This window comes from Macrobrachium rosenbergii, chromosome 27 (genome assembly GCF_040412425.1).
Source record: "Macrobrachium rosenbergii isolate ZJJX-2024 chromosome 27, ASM4041242v1, whole genome shotgun sequence".
Classification (NCBI taxonomy): Eukaryota; Metazoa; Arthropoda; class Malacostraca; order Decapoda; family Palaemonidae; genus Macrobrachium; species Macrobrachium rosenbergii.
The window spans coordinates 33,364,166-33,389,508 of record NC_089767.1 but is presented as its reverse complement, the minus strand read 5'-3'; the positions used below and the strand labels follow the sequence as shown (position 1 = coordinate 33,389,508).

Genomic DNA, 25,343 nt, shown 5'->3' with positions numbered 1-25,343 from the left:
AGAGAGAGAGAGGCCAACTCCCAGTCTTGCTGCTACTGATAAGAAGAGATAAAATTATTTAATAAGAAGGTTATAAATAGAGAGAGAGAGAGAGAGAGAGGGAGAAATGCTAATAACTACTGATAAGAAAAAGTAAAATTTAATAAGAGGTGTATATATCAAGAGAGAGAGAGATCAAGGAAGGTGTTGGGCAAGATTCAGGATTCTTTTTGTCAGGAGAAATACTTCCATTGGCTTTAACAAGCTTGGCTGACGAGCATTATAGCACCGTCGTTTACTTAAGTGGGGAATCGTCAGGTCTCGACAGCCAAGAATTAGATGGTTCCCCCAAGCGTTTTTACGCAACGTTTGTTTCGTGTTTTTTTTTTTTTTTTTAAGGAAACGTTTTTTTTAACTTCATTTTTTTAGGTAAATACAGTTTTTTTTAGTATTTAAATTTTCTTCCTTTTTTACTTTATTTTTATGTGTGAGGTAAATACATTATTTTTAGTGTTGAAGCAATTTGTCGGTTTTTTTTAACCAATTACTTTTGTGTGTAAGTTTTGTCATTTTAAAGATAACAAGTTTTCTTTCTTTTATGTTTTTCAATTTAATGTTTCCTTTAGATAATAATTCTATTTCTGCAACTCGCTTTAAAAAAAATAAGTAGTGTTTAATTGGTGGAAGAGTGTGTATTACAAGGGTAAATGCGGATATCATCTGAAAGAAAACATAAATTATCTCATAATCTCCAAGCAATGTAAATATCACAAACAAAGTTAGTAGATAAAACGCGTTTGAACGCCGAAGTTCAAAGCGTCCGAATGACTATATTAATCCTGTCATATCAGCACACACACAAGAAAAAAATTAACATGTCCGAATAACTATATTAATCCCGTCATATCATCACAAAAAAATAATTAACACGTCCGAACAACTATATTAATCCCGTCATATCATCACAAAAAAAAAATTAACACGTCCGAATAACTGTATTAATCCCGTCATATCATCACAAAAAAAATTAACACGTCCGAATAACTATATTAATCCCGTCATATCATCACAAAAAAAAATTAACACGTCCGAATAACTATATTAATCCCGTCATATCATCACAAAAAAAAATTAACACGTCCGAATAACTATATTAATCCCGTCATATCACAAAAAAAATTAACACGTCCGAATAACTATGTTAATCCCGTCATACCATCACAAAAAAAAAAAAAATAACACGTCCGAATAACTATATTAATCACGTCACATCATCACAAAGAACAAATAAAAGCCTTAATCAAAGAAAACGTCTTCGATTGCGGCGAGACTCAAAGATATATATGCGAGTGTCCTCAGCCAAGAGCAACGGCCTTTGTCTTATGTAAAAAAAAAAAAAGAACGCCTTGTAATTAACTAGAAAGCTCGGCGCTATAATATTATCCTCCGCCGGAACTAATGATTTCATAAGTTACCCCGACTGTGTGGCGAGATTTTCCGAGGAATCTCGAAGTAATCGAGTGTAGTTTTTATTTTTTTAACGGAAAGGTGATGTATTATGATTTCAGTTTGGCTACCATTACTGAGGTGATTGTGTGTATTTTAAGGTATTTTGTTTATATATATATATATATATATATATATATATATATATATATATATATACAGTATATATATATATATATATATATATATATATATATATATATATATATATATATATATATATATATATATCTGATGTGTTCAGGTTTTTCGTGTTTATTAAATAATCTCTCGTGTGCAGGTTATCTTCTGCTTAGATTTAAGAATGGTTTTTAATTATTTGTTTTTATTGAGGTCTTACCGCTCTCTCTCTCTCTATCTCTCTCTCTCTCTCTCTCCACCATACACACACACATATATATGCATATATATATATATATATATATATATATGTGTGTGTGTGTGTGTGTGTGTGTATGTATGTATGTATGTATGTATGTATGTATGTATGTATGTATGTATGTATCATTCATAACAAGCAGCTAAATTTGGCATTACAATTCACATTCACCGCCATTTCCGTTAATTCGTCTCTGTCGTCTATCTGGAAATCACTTTGAAAGATAATGAGCTTTGAAATATCCCCCTCCCCTTCCCTCCCTTCCTACCCCCACCCCTTTGGTTCTCACCCTGCCCCCTCCCCTTCATCTGTCGATTACGTAACGCAGAACGAAACGTATTACCAGGATCCGACATATTCGCTTCCCAGAGGGAGCCATTTAATACCTCGTCGACACACGGCTCTTCTTGGGATTAGAAGCTGGTCGTTAGTCGTTTGTGGTGGTTTGTGTTACATTGGGAATCGATTAGCAGATTGGGAGGGTCTGAAGAATCCTCTCTCTCTCTCTCTCTCTCTCTCTCTCTCTCTCTCTCTCTCTCTCTCTCTCTCTCTCTCTCTCTCTCTCTGACAGATTTCTAGTTGTGCGTCCATCATGTGACGGGATTGATCTGGGTATGTATTTAAACTAGTTATGCATACATACCTACATACAGACACTAGTTATACATGCATACATGCATGCAGACTTTAGATATACATACATACATGCATACATACATGCATCCAGACATACATACATATTCAGTTCAGTATTAAAGGGGCTCTTTGGTTTATTGCAACTTAATTTGTTACAGTAATAATAATAATAATAATAATAATAATAATAATAATATTATTATTATTATTATTATTATTATTATTATTATTATTATTATTATTATTATATGACAAAATCAGTTCCCCCTGTGGTCCAATTCAAGTCAAAATTTGTCATAATAAGCAGAGAGAGAGAGAGAGAGAGAGAGAGAGGGAGGGAGAATATTTACTGCTTTCTCTGCTGATATCAAGTGATATGGTTATCAGTAATTAAAGCTAAGTATATTTTTTTTGGCTGATAAATTAAGAGGTCTTTGTAAGTATTATGCAGCCAAGAATTTACTCGCAAAATATGCTTTTATATAAAGCAGGACTTGTTCGTAATTATTATTATTATTATTATTATTATTATTATTATTATTATTATTATTATTATTATTATTATTATTATTATATTCGGATGACCCCTGTTCATATGGAACAAGTCCACAACAGGGGCCATTGACTTGAATTTCAATCTTCCAAAGAATATGCATTATTATTATTATTATTATTATTATTATTATTATTATTATTATTATTATTATTATTATTATTATTATTATTCAGAAGATGAACTCTATTCACATGGAACAAGTCCACCACAGGGGCCCTTGACTTGAATTTCAGTCTTCCAGAGAATATGCATTATTATTATTATTATTATTATTATTATTATTATTATTATTATTATTATTATTCAGAAGATGACCCCTATTCGTATGGAACAACCAACAACAGGAGCCATTGGCTTGAAATTTAAGCTTTCTAAGCATACTGTATGGTATTCATTTTAAAGAAGTTACTGAAGGTAATGGGAAATACAGAAAGAAGAGATCACTTATTAAAAAGAAAATAGAATTAACAAATTAATAAATAAATATACAAAAATGTAAGAAAATTAATCAAATACAAAGAGAATTGAATGGGATGTTGTTGCGATGTACTTGTTCGGAATTAGATATTGAGGTTTTTTAAATTTTATTTTGTAAATTTCACTTCATAAAATGCATTGATGAGACACGGTCCGAATTGCTCGTTTATCTTTTGGCCCTTAAAGAAGTGTGTGGGTGTGTGTGTGCGTGCGTGGGCGAACGAGCGCGTGTGGACATATGTTCTGAAAACATATACTTTAGAATATGCTCTCTATATTTTATTATATATGATTTTATCGTACATTTACATGAACGTATGTAATACAATACCCATTATATATGGTCATGTAAATTCACGAAAACTGAGACTTTCATTAATGTACTGTGTAAGTTATTACCACTTGAAAGGTCTTTCATTCCTTTAAAATAAGATCTATGACAACTCTAATCTCAATAAGTAACGCCAAGCCAGTAATTTCTTACCATGAGGTATTGTAGACTCACTAACTTAAAAAGTAAGGCTTCCTGCCAACGTATTTTAGTATAATTGAAAAAAAGGAGTGTTCTTTTAGCAGTATTACTGACGAAGATCATCAGGATAAAAGGGCTGACTCTCTCTCTCTCTCTCTCTCTCTCTCTTTCCGGTTCTTATAGCAGCATGACTGGCAAAGATCATCAGGGTAAAAGGTGGCTCTCTCTCTCTCTCTCTCTCTCTCTCTCTCTCTCTCTCTCTCTCTCTCTCTCTCTCATTTAAATGTAGTCTCGATCCCTTTACTGAAACATTAAGTAATTTTATGCATATGTAAACAATGCTATGCTATTAAATAATACACATATTTATGCAATAACTACGTGGCATTTAGATTCCCTTATTTATAAATAGGTATATATATTACTGAGAATAAAAGAACACTAAACGCCGTTTTACAAATTCAAAAGCAATTTGCCTCCTTTGCAAATTAACAAAATATTGTCATGCACTTTTTTATTTTTATTTTCACCTATGTCGTGTGATTCACAGGTGCGCCGTCAGGTATAAAAACAAAAAAGTACTTGCGTGTTTCTCATCACTTTCCTATTTTTTTTCCTAATGAGTACCGCACCAGAAGCCGTTTGTTACCTGTATGGGTCCCGTATGAGTTATTTATTGCACCTACGCTTGCAAACCTGCAATTCGTAAATGTATGATAATTTGGGGGCTGTGGGGTTATTTGTATATTGACGTGTGCAAAGAGAACGAAAGAATATTGAGATATGAACTTGTTGGCGCGCCTAGCGCGCTCTGGAACTCGGCACTGCTGCCTCCCGTACCCTCCAGATCCCCTAACGACACCGCCCTCACCCGGGGAGGACAAAAAGGTCTGTAGGAGGAGGGTGGATTTCTCTCCTACCCTCCCGTTCCCTACCTACCCCGCCTCCACCCGGGCCGGACAAACCGGTTTGCAGGGGGTGGGTGGCTGTGTCATGTCTCCCCTACTGTCACCTTGGGGAGGTTAAATAAGATCCACTCGGATATTATTATAGAAGATAGAATGATATATATATATATATATATATATATATATATATATATATATATATGTATATGTATATACTGTATATTATACTGTATATTATGTATATACTTTCAGATTGACTGTTACAGTCTCAAGAGTTTCTCTAAATGACCCAGAATTGTCCATGATGAAGTTTGTCTTTATATGAAATGCACACTTAAAAATTATATTTCAGATTGACCTTGTGTAGTCACAGTTAACCCTGCGTATATCTCATCAGTGGTAAGTGATGGTTTGCTTTTATGTAGCCAAATTGTCTGAACTCCGTCTGAAGCAACAGTCTTATACTCTCAACGACAACGAAACACATAATGAATCTAAGGCCGTTTTAAAGATCAGTTAAACCATTGGTTAATGGGAGGTCATGGCCCCATTAATTCCCATTAAATGCTGACCCACGTAGTTTATTGGAGATGATGGCGTCGCCTTACGGGATCGTATAGGGAGATACGTTCGTTTAATGGCTAACAAATACGCGTCTTTACTCTCCTCTTCTTGAAGACAGAGAGAGAGAGAGAGAGAGAGAGACGCACACACATTTGTTATTGTATAACCTACAGAAGAAGCTGTGAAATATTCAGGTATTTCAACGCTTTGAAGGAAAAACAGCAGACGAGACGTAAGTCCTCTCTCTCTCTCTCTCTCTCTCTCTCTCTCTCTCTCTCTCTCTCTCTCCATTAGGCAACAGAACTAAAATGTGAAACTTGAGTGGTTTTGGAAGCTGGCCAAAAACTGTAAAGAATACGTAGAACTTTATTTTTTTGTATAATTCTTTTTCCTTAAAAAAATTACGGTTGTTGTTGACCCTTGTTTTTGTAGCTCCAGTTTAATCATTTACCAAATTCACTTTGTAGATGAAAGATCGTACAGATGTTGTGTCATTGAGTAATGTTAATCTGTTTGTTGTTTACTGTGAGATCGTATTTGTAGTTGCAATGTATAGTGTGTGTGTTTTTTTTTTCTCTCTCTCTCTCTCTTCGTAATGTTTAAAACTTTATTGATCTGCCCTTCAGACTACAAGTTTCATCCATTAACAAGCGTTTTGGAACACTACAAACGTATAATGTGTGTTAGTTTTATTTTTTTATTTTCCTCTTCGTAGTGTATAAAACATGATTAATTTTTCTTTCAAATACAAGTTGAATCCTCCGCCTTAACAATAGTTTTGGAACACTGCTAGCGCTAGCAATTTGACGGTTTAACAAAAGAAATGTTTTACTGAGTAACCTTTACTCTATTTTTCTGCAAGCAAACACGTCCAGTTCCAACTGCTCACGGCTTGAATGGCGGAAATTGCAGTGAATGGACCCGTTCCTTAAGTCACGTTTGGTCTGTCAACAAAATCGTACAAAAGAACGTTTACAGATAACGTTTGTTTTTGATGATTAATCCTGGAAAACGTTTTCTTTCTGTCTTTTCCTGGAAACTTTTCTGTATTTTTTTGCGATGCATTTTGTTTGTTTGTCAATTTTCGTATTCAAAGTCATTTCTTCTACTGAGCCAGTCATTATTTTTTTTTTTTATTAATATAGTCTTTGTACATGTTTGTGTTTTCTTTTTTTTTTTACTAATATAGAGTCTTTGTACTATACATGTTTGTGTTTTCAGCGTAAGCGATAATTAAAGAGTAAAACTGCATTTATTAACATCCTGTAAACGTTACTCATACTTAATATAAGTTAGGATGAAAATAAGATTCCGTATGTTGAAGAATTCAGTAAAATCATAGAAAACGTACAGTTACTCTTATTCCAGAATAAATAGGCTTAATTATTGCTTGAGCATGAACACTGTGCAAAGCGGATAGCAGACCTTTCATAATGATAGAGATTAGGGATATCAGAGAGAATTTAAGATGACGGATAATGGAGTGTTGGCTTACGGATATTGGAAAAGATGGAGTTGCATTACGGATAATGAAGAATGTGTGTGTTTGTTTGTTTTTTTATTTACTTAAAAATATAAAGCATTATGTTGACATGAGCAAACTTCTTGGGTGCGTGGAAGATTATTTTGAATATTAGTGTAAACAGTCATTTAATTATTAATGGCGGCTTCACCTAGTAAAAATAAATGAAAAAAGAAATTAGGCAAACTTTCGCGCAATCATTAACGCAAACACTATCGTAAACATGTAAACATGATTAGAGGAGGGTCTGAATTTTCATCAGTATTGTAAACATTGCTTACAGGAAGGACTGAATTTCTGTTAGTGTTCTTTGGGTAAGGAATAGAAAAGGTCATTTTAAATTGTCTGTTTTTTTCTTCTGTTTTCCAGAGGGGTGAACTTACGTTCGGTTGGCCATGCTAATTTTAGGCTGAAAGATTTCTTCTTCTTCTTCTTCTTCTTCTTCTTCTTCTTCTTCTTCTTCTTCTTCTTCTTCTTCTTCTTCTTCTTCTTCTTCTCTCTCTCTCTCTCTCTCTCTCTCTCTCTCTCTCTCTCTCTCTCTCTCTCTCTAATGCACAGACATACATATATATATATATATATATGTGTGTGTGTGTGTGTAAATATATATATATATATATATATATATATATATATATATATATATATATATATATATATATATATATATATATATATATATTATGTTAGTTACTGAGTCTTGATATAATACTTAGCCAGTACTTCAACATTTTATATACTAAAGCTGCATGTCAAATTACTAAAGAATGTTTGTGTCTTGAATTTTTCAGTTGCAATTCCATTTCCACATGTAGGACTGAATTTTTTTAGCCAGGCAGCTTTGGTATGCAATCGATAGAGCCGAGAATATTAGCAACCTGGAGAGGTATTAACGCCGATTATTCTTGAGGGGAATGCGAGATTTAATAACGCCAGAGAAGAAAATAGAAGGAAGAACGAAAGAAAATTGTAGAAAACATTGGTTTTCTGACAAGAGGGTGATGGTAGAAGGAAGGGAAAACAAACGTACGAAGAGAATTCCAGTGCTTGGTTGTAGAAGGAAAAGGAATCACTGAGTTGTAGAAGAAGACGAGGTCACAGCCAAGAGACCTGGGGTTTCTTCTTCTCGTTTTAGTTTAATGTGGCCTTATGCCAGAGCGAGTGCCCATTCCTGGGGCAGCAGTCTGTAACAGTCTTTGTACCTGTGGAAGAGGCTGAGGTGAAATATTTCGTTATTAGTGACTAATCAGTGAAGAAATAGATCAATATTCGTGTGTGCTTATGATGTAACATGTTTATAAAGATGTTTGTGTCACTGTTAGTATATAATTAGCATTTTTACGTGGACAAACATGCAGAAATTCCCAAACATGCAAGATATGGCAAGTACAGTACATGCATGAATATATTAATGTATTTGTAATTGTGTGTGTAGCTTTTAAAATGAATTTTATTGTGAAGCAAACTTACAGTCTCAGTCTACATTTCAGCACTGTTGTTTCATCTTCCATCCAATCATAAACCCTAGTCTTGCATTCTTTACACGAGTGTGTAAGTTCATAAAAATGTGTTTTACCATTCCACTTTGCACCAAACCTACCGTTACCATCCATACTAACTTTTTCTCCTCTCTCTTCCGTGTTCCCGCAGACTCCCTTGAGGACGAGCAGATCCAGTGTACGGAAAATGCAGCTTGCTCGGGCCTGGAGCGCAGTTATTGCGACACAAGCAAAAGCATCTGCGTTTGTCCCGTTGATTATCCCATCACAGATTACGTCAACGGCCACTGCGTAGCAGGTAAGGGCTGCCTTTCTGGAGATGTCAGAGCCCCGAGAGGTCTTCTTCTTCTTGTTTATTATTTGTGCGAAGTGTGGATGGCTTTTGCGAAAGGTACGAGAAAGATTGGGCTTTCCAGAGTGAAATATTGTGCAGTACAGAGTTTAAGATATGGGCTTTCCAGAGTGAAGTAGTGTGCATTACAGAGTTTAAGATATAGGCTTTCCAGAGTGAAGTATTGTGCATTACAGAGTTTAAGATATGGGCTTTCCAGAGTGAAGTATTGTGCATTAGTTTAAGATATGGGCTTTCCAGAGTGAAGTATTGTGCATTACAGAGTTTAAGATATGGGCTTTTCAGAGTGAAGTATTGTGCAGTACAGAGTTTAAGATATGGGCTTTCCAGAGTGAAGTATTGTGCATTACAGAGTTTAAGATATGGGCTCTCCAGAGTGAAGTATTGTACATTACAGAGTTTAAGATATGGGCTTTCCAGAGTGAAGTATTGTGCATTACAGAGTTTAAAATATGGGCTTTCCAGATTGAAGTATTGTGCATTACAGAGTCTAAGATATGGGCTCTCCAGAGTGAAGTATTGTACATTACAGAGTTTAAGTTATGGGCCTTCCAATGTGAGGTTTTGTTCATTCCAGTGTGGAAGTTATGTACATTCCAGTGTGAGATATAGGCTTTCCAGAGTGGAAGTTCTGTTCATTCCAAATTGTCAGATATGGGCTTTCTAGAGTTAAGTTTGGTTCATTCCAGTGTGGAAGTTTTGTGCATTCCAGAGTGTGAGTGGGCCTTCCAGTGCCAAAGTTCTCTGCGTTCCAGGGTGGAAGGTCAATTCGCTCCAGAGTGTGAGATATGAACTTTCCAGATTGGAAGGTCTGTTCGTTCCAGAGTGTAAGTGGGCTTTCCAGGGTGGAGGTGTTTGCCATTCCAGAGAGGAAGGTCTATTCGTTCCAAAGTTTGATAGTTTGGGTTTTCCAGAGTGAAAGGTTTGTTTATTCCAAAGGTGTAAGATATGGGCTTTCCAGAGTGAAAATTCTGTACACTCTAGGGTGTAAGATATATGGCTTCCAAAGTGAAAGTCTTTGGCATTCCAGAGTTATGTGTGCTTTTTTAGTGAAAGTTTTGTACAATCATTAGGAAATTATGTGTATGTTGTGTATTTAATATTGTATTCCATACTTTCTCTATACCAGGTAAGTGTATTTATTTTGTAGTCGGACAGGTACAATACTTGATCTGATGTCTTACGATTGTTACTGCAGATGTTTTAAAGATTGTGTTTCATTGTGAAGTCGCCATTTTCACATGTTTGTGAAATAGAATGTATGGTAATCCATACATGATGTTAAATCAATTCTCTATATATCAGAGGATTTTTTTTTTAGCCGAGTTGCTTATCGTCCCCAACAAAATATCACGCAGCTTTGATTTTCGATTTCCTTACGTTGTGAAATCACAATCCGTTTCATAACAGTTGTAACGGAAGTTGCACCACTCTCTTTTCTCGTGAGCTGTTTGCCAAGTAGGCATGACCAGTTAAAGTGCTTTTACGTGTTATTTTCTCATCTGTTTACAGAATTACGTAAAAATAATTGAAAAAGCATCGTCAAACATTTTCGAAATCTTCTTAGATCAATTTTCCTATAATTCATGACCATGTTATTGTACACTCGACTTTGCATTACGTGTTGGTGGTGTAATGAAGAATCATTTCCACCATTTGCAATCCGTGTCATGAACGTGTTAGTGTGTGTGTGTGTGTGTGTGTGTGTGTGTGTGTGTGTGTGTGTGTGTGTGTGTGTGGTATGTTAGTCACTATATATCCGCCATCTTGGTTCTGTCATGTGCTTGCTGTGTCATGCAATTATAGTGGGACATTCTAAAGTCATTTGTCAAGGGGGTATGTTAGCATGACGGCAAACTATTTTTGGGATACTTTTTGTATAACGTCGTACGTTGTAACTAGTAGGTCCCAGAACAAAAATTTGGCAATTTTCCAAGGGTGGTCGTTTCATGACGTCATTCATTATATAACGGGAGTTTCGTATGACATCAAGGCTGTTCATATAACGTACATGGCGCCATTAATATCTTATAGTAACCCTTAGTATGACGTCACGAGATCTCATTATAACTCTTAGTATGACGTCACTAGATCTCTTGAGGGTGAGGTCTTAGACTGGTGCCATTAGCATTTCAAGAATGTCGGTGCATGACCTTGTTTTGTGAACGTCCAGTACGTGCTAGCTTGACCTGACCTGACTTGACCTCGATTTTGAGGGATTATAACTTTCGAATGCAGTAACCGGAAGAGGTTTTATATAGTGATTGATTTTTTATCTACTATTGATGGATAGATTCTCTCTCTCTCTCTCTCTCTCTCTCTCTCTCTCTGACACCAGTACTTCAATCATGGTCATTGCTTGACTTGACATGCACCTTTCTGCTTGCAACCAACCTGGCCCACTTTGCCCCACGTCAGGTGCAGACAGGTAGGTATGTGCGTGATCTAAGTAGGTGGCTTGCTTGCTTGCAGTGCGAGTTATTAGCGTCCAAAGCGATATGGTGCCTTCAAGCGCCTGCTGTGGGTGGTGGTGGTTACTGCTTGGCTGCTTTCTTTTGGTGCTTGAAGGCGCTTTCGTTAATTAGAGAGATACCGAACATGTGACGGATGGTTGGTGTGAGTTGGGTAGACTGCACTGAATTAGGACGTGGCCTTCTTTTAAGGCAAAAGGATTATGAAAACTCTCTCTCTCTCTCTCTCTCTCTCTCTCTCTCTCTCTCTCTCTCTCTCTCTCTCTTGTTCAGTTATAATGTCAGCTAGTTAGTCCTTAAATTTCTTTTAACAATATGATGTACGCGTGTATAATATATGTAACCTATTATTATCACAGACACGTGTTTTTATATATATAATATATATATATATATATATATATATATATATATATATATATATGTGTGTGTGTGTGTGTGTGTGTGTGTGCGTTGTGTAAATTCCCTTAACTAGGTTAAATCGTCGATCCTGAAGAAATTTAATGCATAAATGTGGCTTTGAATATTTTCTGGGTTTTGTAAATAGTAATTATATATATATATATATATATATATATATATATATATATATATATATATATATATATATATATATATATATATATATATATATATATATATATATATACATACTTCTTTACTTCTTCCTTTTTATATGCTTGTTTCTCAGTACTGGATTAGATTGCCTGTAAATATTAGAACAGACAGTAAATTATGACGGGACCCTCGTTGGTCAAATGAGTGTATGAACAAGAAGTCTCTGCCTGGTGTACTCTGCGAACAAATAATTGGTTAACAATGTCCAAATAATTAGCAAATAATGAGCAAATAACTAGCAGGTACATCGTTCAGTAATGTGCGAGATTATGAGAGAACAGTAAACACATTCTTCGTAGAATTACCTGGAAATTTATGAAAGAAAGCGTAGAATTGTATCGTTCAAGGTAGTGATCTCTTTTGAATACGAGAATAAACAAGAGATTATCATTGATTAGCTGAGAGAGAGAGAGAGAGAGAGAGAGAGAGAGAGAGTAGCCCAAATTATAAAGTTGATTTCGTCCGGAAATGAAAGTGAATAGGCATTAGCAGTCGCTGTCTTGTTTGTGAGATTGAAAGTGATCAGTGATTGATCACTGAATAACTTAGAGAAGAAGAGAATAGCTATTAATTTTGTTAATTGATTGGGCTTTAAAGGCAAGTAGAATAGCCAGCAAGCTAGTGGCATTCGTAGCTTTTATTAAAGAGAGAATGGCCATGGAAGTGTTATTGTTTAGACGAAAAGCGAAAGGAAATAGCCAAAACTGAATGAGAGTATAGCCGAAATGTATATTCAGGCTAGCGATGAGAAGCGAAGAGCTAGATAGCTGGATAGCTGGCTGGCGTGAACTTATCCCTCCCCCACCCCGGGGCCGTGTTAGGTCCAGGCACGCCACGTTTCCCCTCCCCACCCCTCCCTAAAAAAAAAAAAAAAACTCTTATGGCCGGCAGTCATGCAAAGGCCACCAGCAACAACATTCAGGCGAAGTCTGACTAACCTTTGAAGCCCGGTTTTCATAGCAACCTTCGAGAAGGTAAGAATAAATACTGTCAATAGGTTTGCGCAGAAGTGGCTTTCTCGATAATTATTGTTTTTGCGTATACGCGTGTTCATGCGTGAGCCGTTTGTGCTTCACATTGACTCGTGTATTTGAAGGCACATACAGTAGTGGTGTCGTGTTCGTTGATTTACGCATGTGCCTGTGTATGGTATAACAAATGTAATTTTATATGCTAGGCTTCATCTTCTTCTTCTTCTTAATAATATTAATAATAATAATAATAATAATAATAATAATAATAATAATAATTATGCGTATTATATACAAACATCCAGAGTACCTTAGACATATAATTTTATATCCTAGGCTCCACCTCCTTCTTCTTCTTAATAATAATAATAATAATAATAATAATAATAATAATAATGCGTATAATTGTATAAACAACCAGAGTATCTGAAACATATCCATAAATTTGTGTACCTGCGTAAGCAAAATCTATACGATATACGCGAGCTCCGTGTTTATAGAGCCTATAAATGTAGTGTTTGTTTATGCCCAGTTAAGTTTGTATAGATACATGAACACCTATTGCGTGTACGTACGCTTGTGTGCGTAAAGGCGCGCATGTGTCTTATATACATCATTCTTTTTTTTTTTTTTTTGTAGAGGTACACTGGACGGTTTTACAAGATTCGTGGCAATTATGAGTCACTTAGCCAAGGGGGTGGGGGGGATAGGACCCCAACTCAGGCCATTAACTCCTCCTCCTCCTCCTCCTCCTCCTCCTCCTCCTCCTCCTCCTCCTGCAATTTACAATAAACAATCGTATTATTTTTCGGATGAAATTACCATGAATTAATTACTTTCGCTTGGATACTGTAAATGAAAGTGTTTACTTATGTGGTTTATGATTTTCGTTTTGAGAAAACTTTAACTGAAATGGGATTATATACATTTGTCGTTGGTTTCCTGGGCATAATCTTTCTGGCAAATTATATATATATAAATATATATATATATATATATATATATATATATATATATATATATATATATATATATATATATATATATATATGTATGTATGTATGTATATATATTTACACATACATATATATGTGTGTGCCTGTATGGACATAAATAAAGATGTACACCACATACCTTAAATACTCATAAAGAAAAGGCGAAAATGACTTTAAATGCAAACCTACAGAATAAAAAGTCGTCCGAAACATACCTGACCTTTTGCAACCAGCAGGATGCGAGGTTAGTGATTGCAGGCACAGGAGAGAGAGAGAGAGAGAGAGAGAGAGAGAGAGAGAGAGAGAGAGAGAGAGAGAGAGGCGTCCCTTCTCACCTGGATGCTGCTTGGGAGGAGGAAAGGATGCGCATCCCTTTAATCATAAATAAATCAGGACCTTTTAAAGGTCATGGAAGGAGAGGAGAGACAGAGAGAGAGAGAGAGAAGAAAGGAGGAGGAGGAGGAAGGAGAGAGACGGTGCTTTTACTGTCACTGTAAAAAGGAAGATCTCCTCCTGTGTTCCCTTTGTCTTTTTTCCTTTTTTCTCGTCTTCCTATTCCTAAATTTGAGGAAAGAAAGCTCAGTCAGGATTCCTTCTCTCTCTCTCTCTCTCTCTCTCTCTCTCTCTCTCTCTCTTTGTATATTTTGTGTATGCATATGTCTACATGTGTATTCACTTTGGGACGCTCCTATTTTTCCTTAGATAAAATAGTTTTATATTAAAAGTTCTCCCATTTCCATAAAACTATATTCTGTCATCTTCCCTTTCTTTATTTATCTTTGAGAAGGGGAGAATTCTGGTAGGAACCACGAAGAATAACCTAATTCTGTAAGTAATTCCATAGGTCATTACAAATTCCCTTAAGGAACTCTAGAATTCTTTAGTTGACTTAAATATTTTATGCAGGATCTAAAAGAACCCGTAGATTTTGGTGAAGGACGTTATAAAGGATTCGTGGGTGAATTATGTAGTAATCTCCTGAGGCTTAGAAAGAATGTTTATTGAGGATTAAAGAGGTGCGTGGGTGGATCCTATGGAATGGCGAAGGATTTTGTAGGAATTCAGGAATTCTGTTAAGTCTTGAAAAATGGGGAAAAAGACTGGAGGAGATTACATTACCAAAAAAGGGGTTTTTTTAGATGTGAGTGATTAATCTTATAAAATTGATAGGACTTAGAATTTTTTTTGTTTAGATTATGAGTGATCAGTTCTGTTAAGATTTTATGTAATCGAGGTAATTTTAGTGATTCTATCAGTTATTACCTGGTGTTAAAATGTTATAAGGATTTGATAGTTACTGGGAAATTGGTGAGTCCTGAATTTTTCATCTGTCATGAATAAAAATTATGTCAGATTTGGAATTACTTTATTTAGGAATCAGTTAAATCCAGTAGAAGATCATTAGGATTTCACGTGAAATTATAAGAGATTTTTGAAGACCATAAAGAAAAACCTGTAAAATAGAAAGAAATATTACCAAGAGAAAGCAATGGGTGGGAGATTTCCTTATCGTCAACCGTATGGAAATCCATCTCATATCTTGAAGGCTTCCCCAATGGGATAAAAGGAGAGAGAGAGAGAGAGAGAGAGAGAGAGAGAGAGAGAGAAGGGTATGAATGTAAATGTTGACGAGAATAAAAGTTATGAGGGGAGACAGAACCTGAGTTGGGGAGAGAGAGAGAGAGAGAGAGAGAGAGAGAGAGAGAGAGAGAGAGAGAGAGAGAGAGAGGAAGTCAATGGAGATCCCCTTTCACCCAAGTGAATTCCAAAGGCTTATCCTGTTGAGGATTTCAATGATTTTGGAATTCAGTCCACTGCAGTTCTTATCAGCCATGAATAATTGTTCAGTGTCTTTTTTCCATTTTCTTATTTCGTTTTACTTTATGGAGAGAGAGAGAGAGAGAGAGAGAGAGAGAGAGAGAGAGAGAGAGAGAGAGAGAGAGAGAGAGTGAAAATCGTGTTATAATTTACCACTGTGTCTTTTTCCATTATCATATCTTTTACGTTTTTACTTTGTGGAGAGAGAGAGAGAGAGAGAGAGAGAGAGAGAGTCGTGTAATAATTCATCAGTGTCTTTTTCCATTATTTTATTTATCTTTTACATTTTTACTTTGTGGGGAGAGGGAGAGAGAGTTTCGTGTAATAATTTTTGATATTTCACAATATCTTTTTCCATTTTCTCCTATCTTTTTTCTTTTTTCACTTTGAGAGAGAGAGAGAGAGAGAGAGAGAGAGAGAGAGAGAGAGAGAGAGAGAGAGAGAGAGAGAGAGAGAGAGAGAGCCATCCTTTATTTTGGGGAAACTCGAAGTCATTTTTCCCTAACTTTCATTTTTGTATAAATTTTTTGGCCATTCATGAAGTTTTTTAGTCATCGTTTCTTTATAATTTTTATTCCCATTATTTCTTTTCCTTCTTTCATTTCAGGAAATAGCGATGTCGTTTGAAATAAAACATGAAAAGATACGAACACAGAAGTGATTCTTTTATTCGTCAGTAATTTTGGAGAAGCATTGGTCTAATATATATACTATATATATATATATATATATATATATATATATATATATATATATATATATATATGTATGTGTATATATATATATATATATATATATATATATATGTATATATAATATATGTATTTGTGTGTGTATATGTGATGTGTGTGTGTGTGTATATACACGTATATATAATGTGTATATATATATATATATATATATATATAATATATATATATTATTATTATATATATTAATCATCATATATATATATATATGAAATGGATGATGTCATTCTTATATGATTAACAATTTAAGTTATGGAAGGTTTAAGCAAATATCGTTATTATTGGCAAATTATTAATCTTCATTATCATTATAATGATACACTGAATCATCCTTATTCAGATACAGTTTATCTCAAGCTCACGATATCAAGCAAATGATAACAATTCCCAAGAAACGAATATATATATAATATATATATATATATATATATATATATATATATATATATATATATATATATATATATATATATATATTCAGCATTAAACCATTCAGTAACATAGGCGTATGGTCAATGGCTAACGGTACTCGGTAGCCAACTGGCCAATATTTGTCACGACTCATACTTCATTTAAACCGTACCTTCAGTATCGTATCCCACGCGTTCTGTACAAGTTTATTGATGCAGTCATTGATATTCTTCTGACGTGACGTAATTGTTGGGGCTTGTCAGATGATGTCCAAGGTTTTTGGGTGCGCCTGAATTGGACATTAATGTTCTGTAGCTGCTTGAAGTGAATGTGGTAGTGAATAGGGTTCTATAAGGTGCTGTACGTATGTATGTATGTATGTTTGTGTGTGTTTTTTGAAATATAGAAACAAATATGCATACACACACTAATATATATATATATATGTGTGTGTGTATATATGTACATACATATGCATATTTATGTGTGTATATATACACACACTCACACACACACATATATATATATATATATTAGTGTGTGTGTAAAATTTTTGTACGGTGTTTCTTCATGAATGAATTTAGACTATGAATGACTGAACACAATTAGAATTTTGTATTTTTATTTGATGAACTTCAGCACATGTAAATATTTCAAAGTTGGTTAGCAATTTGGAAATGATATTAACTTTTGAAGTGACTTTACGTTAAGTATTTAATGGTGTAAGTTATTTTTCAATCTGTCGGTTGTAAACTTACATTTTACCACCTTTTACCATTGCTAGGTTAAGAGCACAAACGGAAATGAATTTTCTAGTATTATCTGACTTTAACACTTTCACATACTCTGGACTTTTATTCCTTAAAAATAAAAAAAACAAGCACCCAGTAACTACAATAGATTCAAAGCCTGTAGTTGAACGTCTAAAACACATTAGACGTTTATATCTCTTGTTGTCTAAGGATCAATGAAATTACAGTTAATTTGGCCTACATGAATGAAAGTGTTGACCCAAGACCACGTGACTCTATAATTGTCTAATCATTCAATTTTGCCATTCTTTGATATCTTGAGGATTGCCTGTGTTTTTGTGTCAGCGATTGGCAGGTTATTAATAGGTTGTGGTGGTTTCGATTGGCTAATCGATAATCGACTGGTAGGTAATGTTTGAGGGGTGTTAATTGATTCTGTGTTCGAGCCCGGAGTTGGCTGGTGTAATTCGTGAAGGTAGTGGAAGAAATTATTTTCAAAGCTTGTTTTGGGGGTAAATACGATTCTTAGCTATTACGGATTTCCTTTCCACGTAAGAATTTTATGGAATTATGTCATCAGTAATTATTGTATTTATAATGAATATGATTGTGATAAGACATATATATTGATTGTTGTATTGATATTTACTAAATGAATGTGTTTAACAATAATTATGAAAAGTTAATCATAATTCTCATCTTGCTTATTTTTGCAGTATGTTGCCTGAAAGTGTGTACCTTTATACAGTATGTCGGTTTGATTGTAAATGCACACCACTCATACTTAGGGTCATACTTGTCTATGGCAATAGTATGCTGCTGATTTTTCAAATTATTTTTAAACTAATATCACTGGTTTTTAACAGCAGTAACAGAAAAATAACTATTGCATCACGATTAATATATAAATAATATAATACTAAGTGGTTTATAACAATTCACAATCATATTATATATATTTAACTGGTAGTAAAAGCATGGGAAGAAAATAATTTTAACATTTTTTTCGCTATAGCTTCATTTTCAAATATATCTTCCAACTCACATTCGTAAAAATTCATTCACTAAAGCCAGCAGAGATTATACTGGACACGCGAGTCAAGGCAGAACTGATTACTGGTGTTTCAACACCGTAGACTTTCTTGGGCGACGTGAACAGTTTAATAGACCAATAATAAGTTGGGTTAGGGTAGGATTAGGATTCCTTCTTGTGAAGAGGATTAGTTTGACACTTGTGTCATTAGGATGAGGAAAGGATGAGCCACAGGACTTTTTTTTTATGTTAGATTGGTAAAAAAAAAAAAAAAAAAAGATCGAACTTTGCTGGGAGCTGAACGTGAAATTGTGGTGAATTTTGGCTTAAACTGGCCAAACGATTTTGCTGTGATGGGATCAAATGAGTGAAAATAAAGATGTTTTGAGTAAAAGGACAGATAATACAGGAAAAATATCTAAAAATAAGTTACTACGTAATTTATAATTTGAAGTTATTAGAGACTAGTTGATTGATATAATACGTAAACTGGCATTGCAGCGAATATAATCGTAAGCGTGGTTTTTAGAAAAAACACGAATGAAAGGCCACAAAGGTCTCTCTCTCTCTCTCTCTCTCTCTCTCTCTCTCTCTCTCTCTCTCTCTCTCTCTCTCTCTCTCAGAAGTTTAGAGCTTTTAACGTGAATAAGATTTGGTTCGGTTTGGAAATGATAGGTCATTTAATAACTCTCTCTCTCTCTCTCTCTCTCTCTCTCTCTCTCTCTCTCTCTCTCTCTCTCTCTCTCTCTCTCTCTCTCTAGAGCTTTTAACGTGAATAAGATTCAGTTTGGTATGGAAATAATAGGTCATTATTTAGACTCTCTCTCTCTCTCTCTCTCTCTCTCTCTCTCTCTCTCTCTCTCTCTCTCTCTCTCTCTCTCTCTCTCTCTCTCAGAAGTTTAGAGATTTTAACGTCATTTAGATTTCGTACTGTTTGAAAATGAGAAATCATTGGGCAGGTCTCTCTCTCTCTCTCTCTCTCTCTCTCTCTCTCTCTCTCTCTCTCTCTCTCTCTCTCTCTCTCTCTCTCTCTCTCTCTCTCTCTCTCTCAGAAGTTTAGAGATTTTAACGTCATTTAGATTTCGTACTGTTTGAAAATTAAAAATCATTGGGCAGGTCTCTCTCTCTCTCTCTCTCTCTCTCTCTCTCTCTCTCTCTCTCTCTCTCTCTCTCTCTCTCTCTCTCTCTCAGAAGTTTAGAGATTTTAACGTCATTTAGATTTCGTACTGTTTGAAAATGAAAAATCATTGGGCAGGTCTCTCTCTCTCTCTCTCTCTCTCTCTCTCTCTCTCTCTCTCTCTCTCTCTCTCTCTCTCTCTCTCCCTAGGGCCACAACAGCAGCCAGTGTTACCTTATAAACCACATTCTGGTATTGATCGAGTGATCTTGTGTTATAACCTTCCCCCTGTCTCGCTTATAACTCGTAACTGAATTATTTTCGCTTTTGTGAAACTTAGTCCCTAATTCTTTTTTGTATCATTTTTATATAATGTTTATTTTTATTTCCTCTATTATTAGATTATACTTTTATTAAATTATTCTTTCGTATTCCTTTTATTCTTTTGTTTAATTTGTAAATTAAATTTTTTTCGTATTCCTTTTATTTATGATTACCAATTCATTCCTTTGTTGAAGCGTTTGTTAACAGATGAGTGGCTGCTTGTCCTACCCACATCCTCCTCCTCCTCCTCCTCCTCCTCCACCTCCTCCTCCTCCTCCTCCTCCTCCTCCTCCTCCTCCTCCTCCCTTACTGCAGTATCATGACCCAAGAATGAGGTCTTACGTGGGTTCAAGAAATACGTCATTTCTGCCATTGAGTTTCTTAATGTTTATTAGTTATTTTATTTCTCTCTCTCTCTCTCTCTCTCTCTCTCTCTCTCTCTCTCTCTCTCTCTCTCTCTCTCTCTCTCGGAAATTTTTTAAAGGTTTTAACATGAATAAGATTTCGTTGGATATAAAAATGATTCTCTCTCTCTCTCTCTCTCTCTCTCTCTCTCTCTCTCTCTCTCTCTCTCTCTCTCTCTCTCTCTCTCTCTCTCTGTTCCTTAGTAGAATCCCTAATGAAACTTAAGCGCATGATTGTAAGTTAAGAAAAGTTAATTAAAAAGTTTGGAGACGAAAGTTAATCCCAGCACTTTACAATAACGGATAAAAAGCGGATGCTGCCTCCTTAAGACTTTGTTTGTTCGTCAGATGTCTTCTTTGTAGGTTAGTATGGCTAGAATAATCGGATCCTGTGGTTCTCTAGTGTTTGTCATTTTGTTTGACAAGAGTTTAGTCTTTAGTGTCTCACTTTGTATAATTTTCTCATGTGTGTAAATGACTGTATGATAGAAATACGTTCTGGAGTAGTATGATTCTGCTGTGTTTTTACATTCATTCATTATTCATGGACTTCCCCCCTTGTTTATATTTCTCTATTCATTTCCCTTTTAAATTTTCAACTTTCTTTCTTTCTATCTGTCTGTCTATCACCTTCCAAAAGCATGTTACTAAGCTACTTACCTTAACTATTTTAGTATCCTATTTTTCATTAGCAGTAAAGAACTCCATTCCTTCCTTTGTGTTTCTGTCAAAAAACTAAATTTTACATGTTTTTGATTAATTTAATTTAGCATTTTTGAACCTGGGTACTTTCAAGTCACAAATATAAGTCATTTAAGTATTTAGGTATATTGATTTTATTATTTTTTTTTACCATTTTTGAACCTGAGTGCTTTCAAGTCACATACGTAAGTCATTCAGGTATTTAGGTACCTTACATTTGTCATTCAGCTGAAATGATTTTTCCTTCCTCTTCTGTGTTCCCAAGTACCTTCAAGATTGGACCATGTAGGCTTAAACATGATGTCCTTTCGTTCATAGTTTGGGCTTAAATTGCTCATTGATGTTACTCTATATTACCTTGACCATTATACTTTTATGTAGCACAAATAATGACCTGTCAAGTATTAACAGACCTATAACCAAAATACATAATAAAGTTCTTACAAAGTATTTTCCTTCTTAGATTTCTCTGCGGTTCATTATTTTATTGACCTTTTTAATACTCTGAAAGAAATTTCCATCCTTAAAATGTTGGACAAATTTACATTCAGAGGAAATACGTTTGGAAAGAAGGACAAAAACAAACCCATTATTTGAATGGCTTCCTCTACTAACAAGTCAGATGGTGCTGTGTTGACAGAGAAAAGAATTGTATTGGGTCTCTCTCTCTCTCTCTCTCTCTCTCTCTCTCTCTCTCTCTCTCTCTCTCTCTCTCTCTCTCTCTCTCTCTCTCTCTCTGAGAAAAGTATGTTTGTATTGCCCCCTATTGTACACTTCCTTTCTCAGTGTGAGTAGACTTGGCTTATTCAGCAAACATTGCATGTGACATAATGTGGACACCTCACCATATAACAAACTGAATCCTTCCTTTTTTTATTAGTGTTAGTGACAAAAAAAAAGCTTGTCAACTCACATCTTGAAAACCCCTCAAGAGTGTTTCTCTGTCTGCTCTATAACTTATTTTTTATTAGTTAATTAATTTTTATAGAAATTTTATTCACCCACTGATTAGTAATTAGGGGCATTCATTGTACTTCAAATTCATCTTGGAAAGACGAAGATTGCCCAATTCATGTTGTCTCACTCGTCTTCTCCCCCCAAAAAAATCAAAGTGTTCTGGCTATAATGAACTTGGGATTCAGCTTCCTTCCTCCTTTCAGAAGACCTCGTAACTCCCGTCTTGTCGCCACTTCTCACATGTACACTGAAATATCGCTAGTCCTCAAACTTTAGAATTTTGTTCCTACTTACTTTTTCTATAATTTTCACATGTCAGCTGCTTATTTTGAGCTCAAGCCCCATTATTCCTCCCCCCCTCCCACCCCAGTTTCCTCCCCGTATCAAGTTTTCCTTGACCTAGGATGCATATAAGGATTAGGTTACCTGACCAACCGATCTATAAATAAGACTTCACTGATAAAATTGGTCGCGTTGAAACAGGGAGGGGGAATGCCGTAGACTTTTCATCCACCAATCCATGACCATTCATCATTCTCTCTCTCTCTCTCTCTCTCTCTCTCTCTCTCTCTCTCTCTCTCTCTCTCTCTCTCTCTCTCTCTCTCATACAAGCCGTGACAGTTTTAATCCAGCTGTTGAAGAGAGGAGATTACAACTTCACCAAACAATATTTTGTCCAACAATTAAGTGGAGCTCAAACTTTTCAACAGAAACTTATTTGTATTCAGAACATTCCTTTGGTTTTTATTTCAGGGTGAATATATTGCCTAGAGACAGATTCTTAAATATCTATATTATTATTCTGAGTCAGTAGAGTGTTGCCAGGGATGTTATAGAGGGTCAGCCGCTATTACTAGAAGATTTCACGTTAGTTTCACGTCCAGATTATTCGTGAGATTTTGATATCAGCTGCAGATACAAGTCAGTGTTTCCAAGTGCTTTATTTGACGTTTGTTTATTGGTTTATTATTGCCAGGTATCGTGTTTCAGTGTCTTAGAGAGGGTGTCTAGACGGCGTGTTTCATTTTGTGGAAGTGTTGAGAATTGTTTAATAATGTTACTAGTGATTGCCTTCACGGAAGAATTTACGTCAATACCTGACACGCTTGTTGTGGCTTTATAGGTGGAGGAGTTTGGTCACCAGCCAAAATTCTCCACCTAAAAAGCCACAACAAGCGCGTCAGGTATTGACGTAAATTCTTCCAACGAGAGAGAGAGAGAGAATCTCTCTCTCTCTCTCTCTCTCTCTCTCTCTCTCTCTCTCTCTCTCGTTATCAGTATTCTGGTATGAACTTCAGAATGCTAAGCAGTACCTCTCTCTCTCTCTCTCTCTCTCTCTCTCTCTCTCTCTCTCTCTCTCTCTCTCTCTCTCTCTCTCTCTCTCTCTCTCTCTCTCTCGTGAACATTTTTTCATAACAATAATAACGAAAATCCTAGTATTGCAGTCATCCTTTGAGAATTTATTGTAAGGATGTTTGTGTGTGTGTGTGTGTGTGTATAGCTATGTGCATGTTGAGAGATATTAATTTGACATGAAATGGGTGGAAACGCTTTTATTTTTCATACGACAGTAAAATTGGCTTAATGAATATTTTATTTTCATTTTGATACAGTTGTATCATGCAAATGATTGTTAGCATTCGTTTTTATTTTGACTGTGTGGGCCCAAGAACTAGCTATATTTGATGATTGTGGAGTTTTGCAGTTTTTAACTTTTATTTTTGTGGGTGGGGTAGGTTGTAATATATATATATATATATATATATATATATATATATATATATATATATATATATAAATTATATAGTTTGCAAATATATATCAAAATTTAGTTATATAAATTTGTAGGTGCAAATCATTAAAAAATTTAGTTCTGAATAGTTCACTTAGTCTCATTAAAGAATTAATGATCGAATATATATATAGACATATATATATATATATATATATATATATATATATATATATATATATACCGTATATATATATATACATATACATATGATTCATGATTCCTTCCGTGAGAAAAAAAATTACATAGATTTAAAGATGCAAGCCTTGACATATTATTTATAAAAATCCGACAAATTATTAAAACATTATTTTGAAAAGTCCAGAATTCCTACTTTTTATAATCTACTTATGACATTGAATCCCTGGATTTAAAAATTTTGTGTATAAATGATTGTTTATATAGCGTATTCTTTTTATATATATATATATACGATTGTATACATTAGTTCATATAATACTAAACCCCAAATAGTTTTTTGAAAATGTAATAACAAAATTTGACATAAACATTGGAGAGAAAGAGAGAGAGAGAGAGATTCGAAGAGTTCGGGGGGAGAAAGAGAATAAAAGGGCTTGTGGAGAGAGAGTGAGAGAGAGAGATTCAAAGAGTTCGGAGGGAGAGAGATAGAGAGAATAAAAGGGCTTGTGGCGGGGGGAGAGAAAGAGAGAGAGAGAGAGAGAGAGAGAGAGAGAGAGAGAGAGAGAGAGAGAGATTCAAAGAGTTCGGGGAGAGAGAGAGAGAGAGAATAAAAGGGCTTGTGGGGAGAGACACAGAGAGAGAGAGAGAGAATGAAAGGGCCTGGGGGAGAGAGAGAGAGAGAGGGCTCGGGGGGAAGAGGCGAACCCTAATTTCTCGACCCAAGGCAGACAAGTTCCTGTGTCGTTTTTAATCATCTTGGTTCCAATTTCCTCCTCCTGATTAGAGGCAATTTTCGCAACACCTGAGTTTTGCTTTATTTTTTCCTTTTTTTTTTTGCTTTATTTACTTTATTTTGTTAGCTTACTTTTACGTAACATTACACATTCAATAAGTCAGATATATGTATTTAAAATTTTCTCTCTCTCTCTCTCTCTCTCTCTCTCTCTCTCTCTCTCTCTCTCTCTCTCTCTCTCTCTCTCTCTCTCTGTGTTTTCTCGTGAGTCCTTATTTTAATAACTGGCTTAACGTTATTATCCATTTATTTATTCATTTGTTAATTTATTTTTTCTTTTCTAATAACTGTTCTCTTCCTTTTTCTGTATTTCTTATTACCTTCTGTTACTTCTTTCAAATGAACACACACACACACACACACATATATATATATATATATATATATATATATATATATATATATATATATATATATATATGTGTGTGTGTGTGTGTGTGTGTGT

At 34.9% G+C, this 25,343-nt stretch overlaps 1 protein-coding gene across 1 annotated transcript in view; it reads left to right on the top strand.

Annotated features, from left to right (window-relative positions):
* The window catches only part of jus (julius seizure), a 470,955-nt gene that overhangs the window by 405,559 nt on the left and 40,053 nt on the right, over positions 1-25,343 (top strand). The window contains exon 5 of the mRNA XM_067128685.1: positions 8,650-8,796. Coding sequence (XP_066984786.1) covers positions 8,650-8,796 — 147 coding nt within the window. The remainder of the gene's footprint in view (positions 1-8,649; positions 8,797-25,343) is intronic.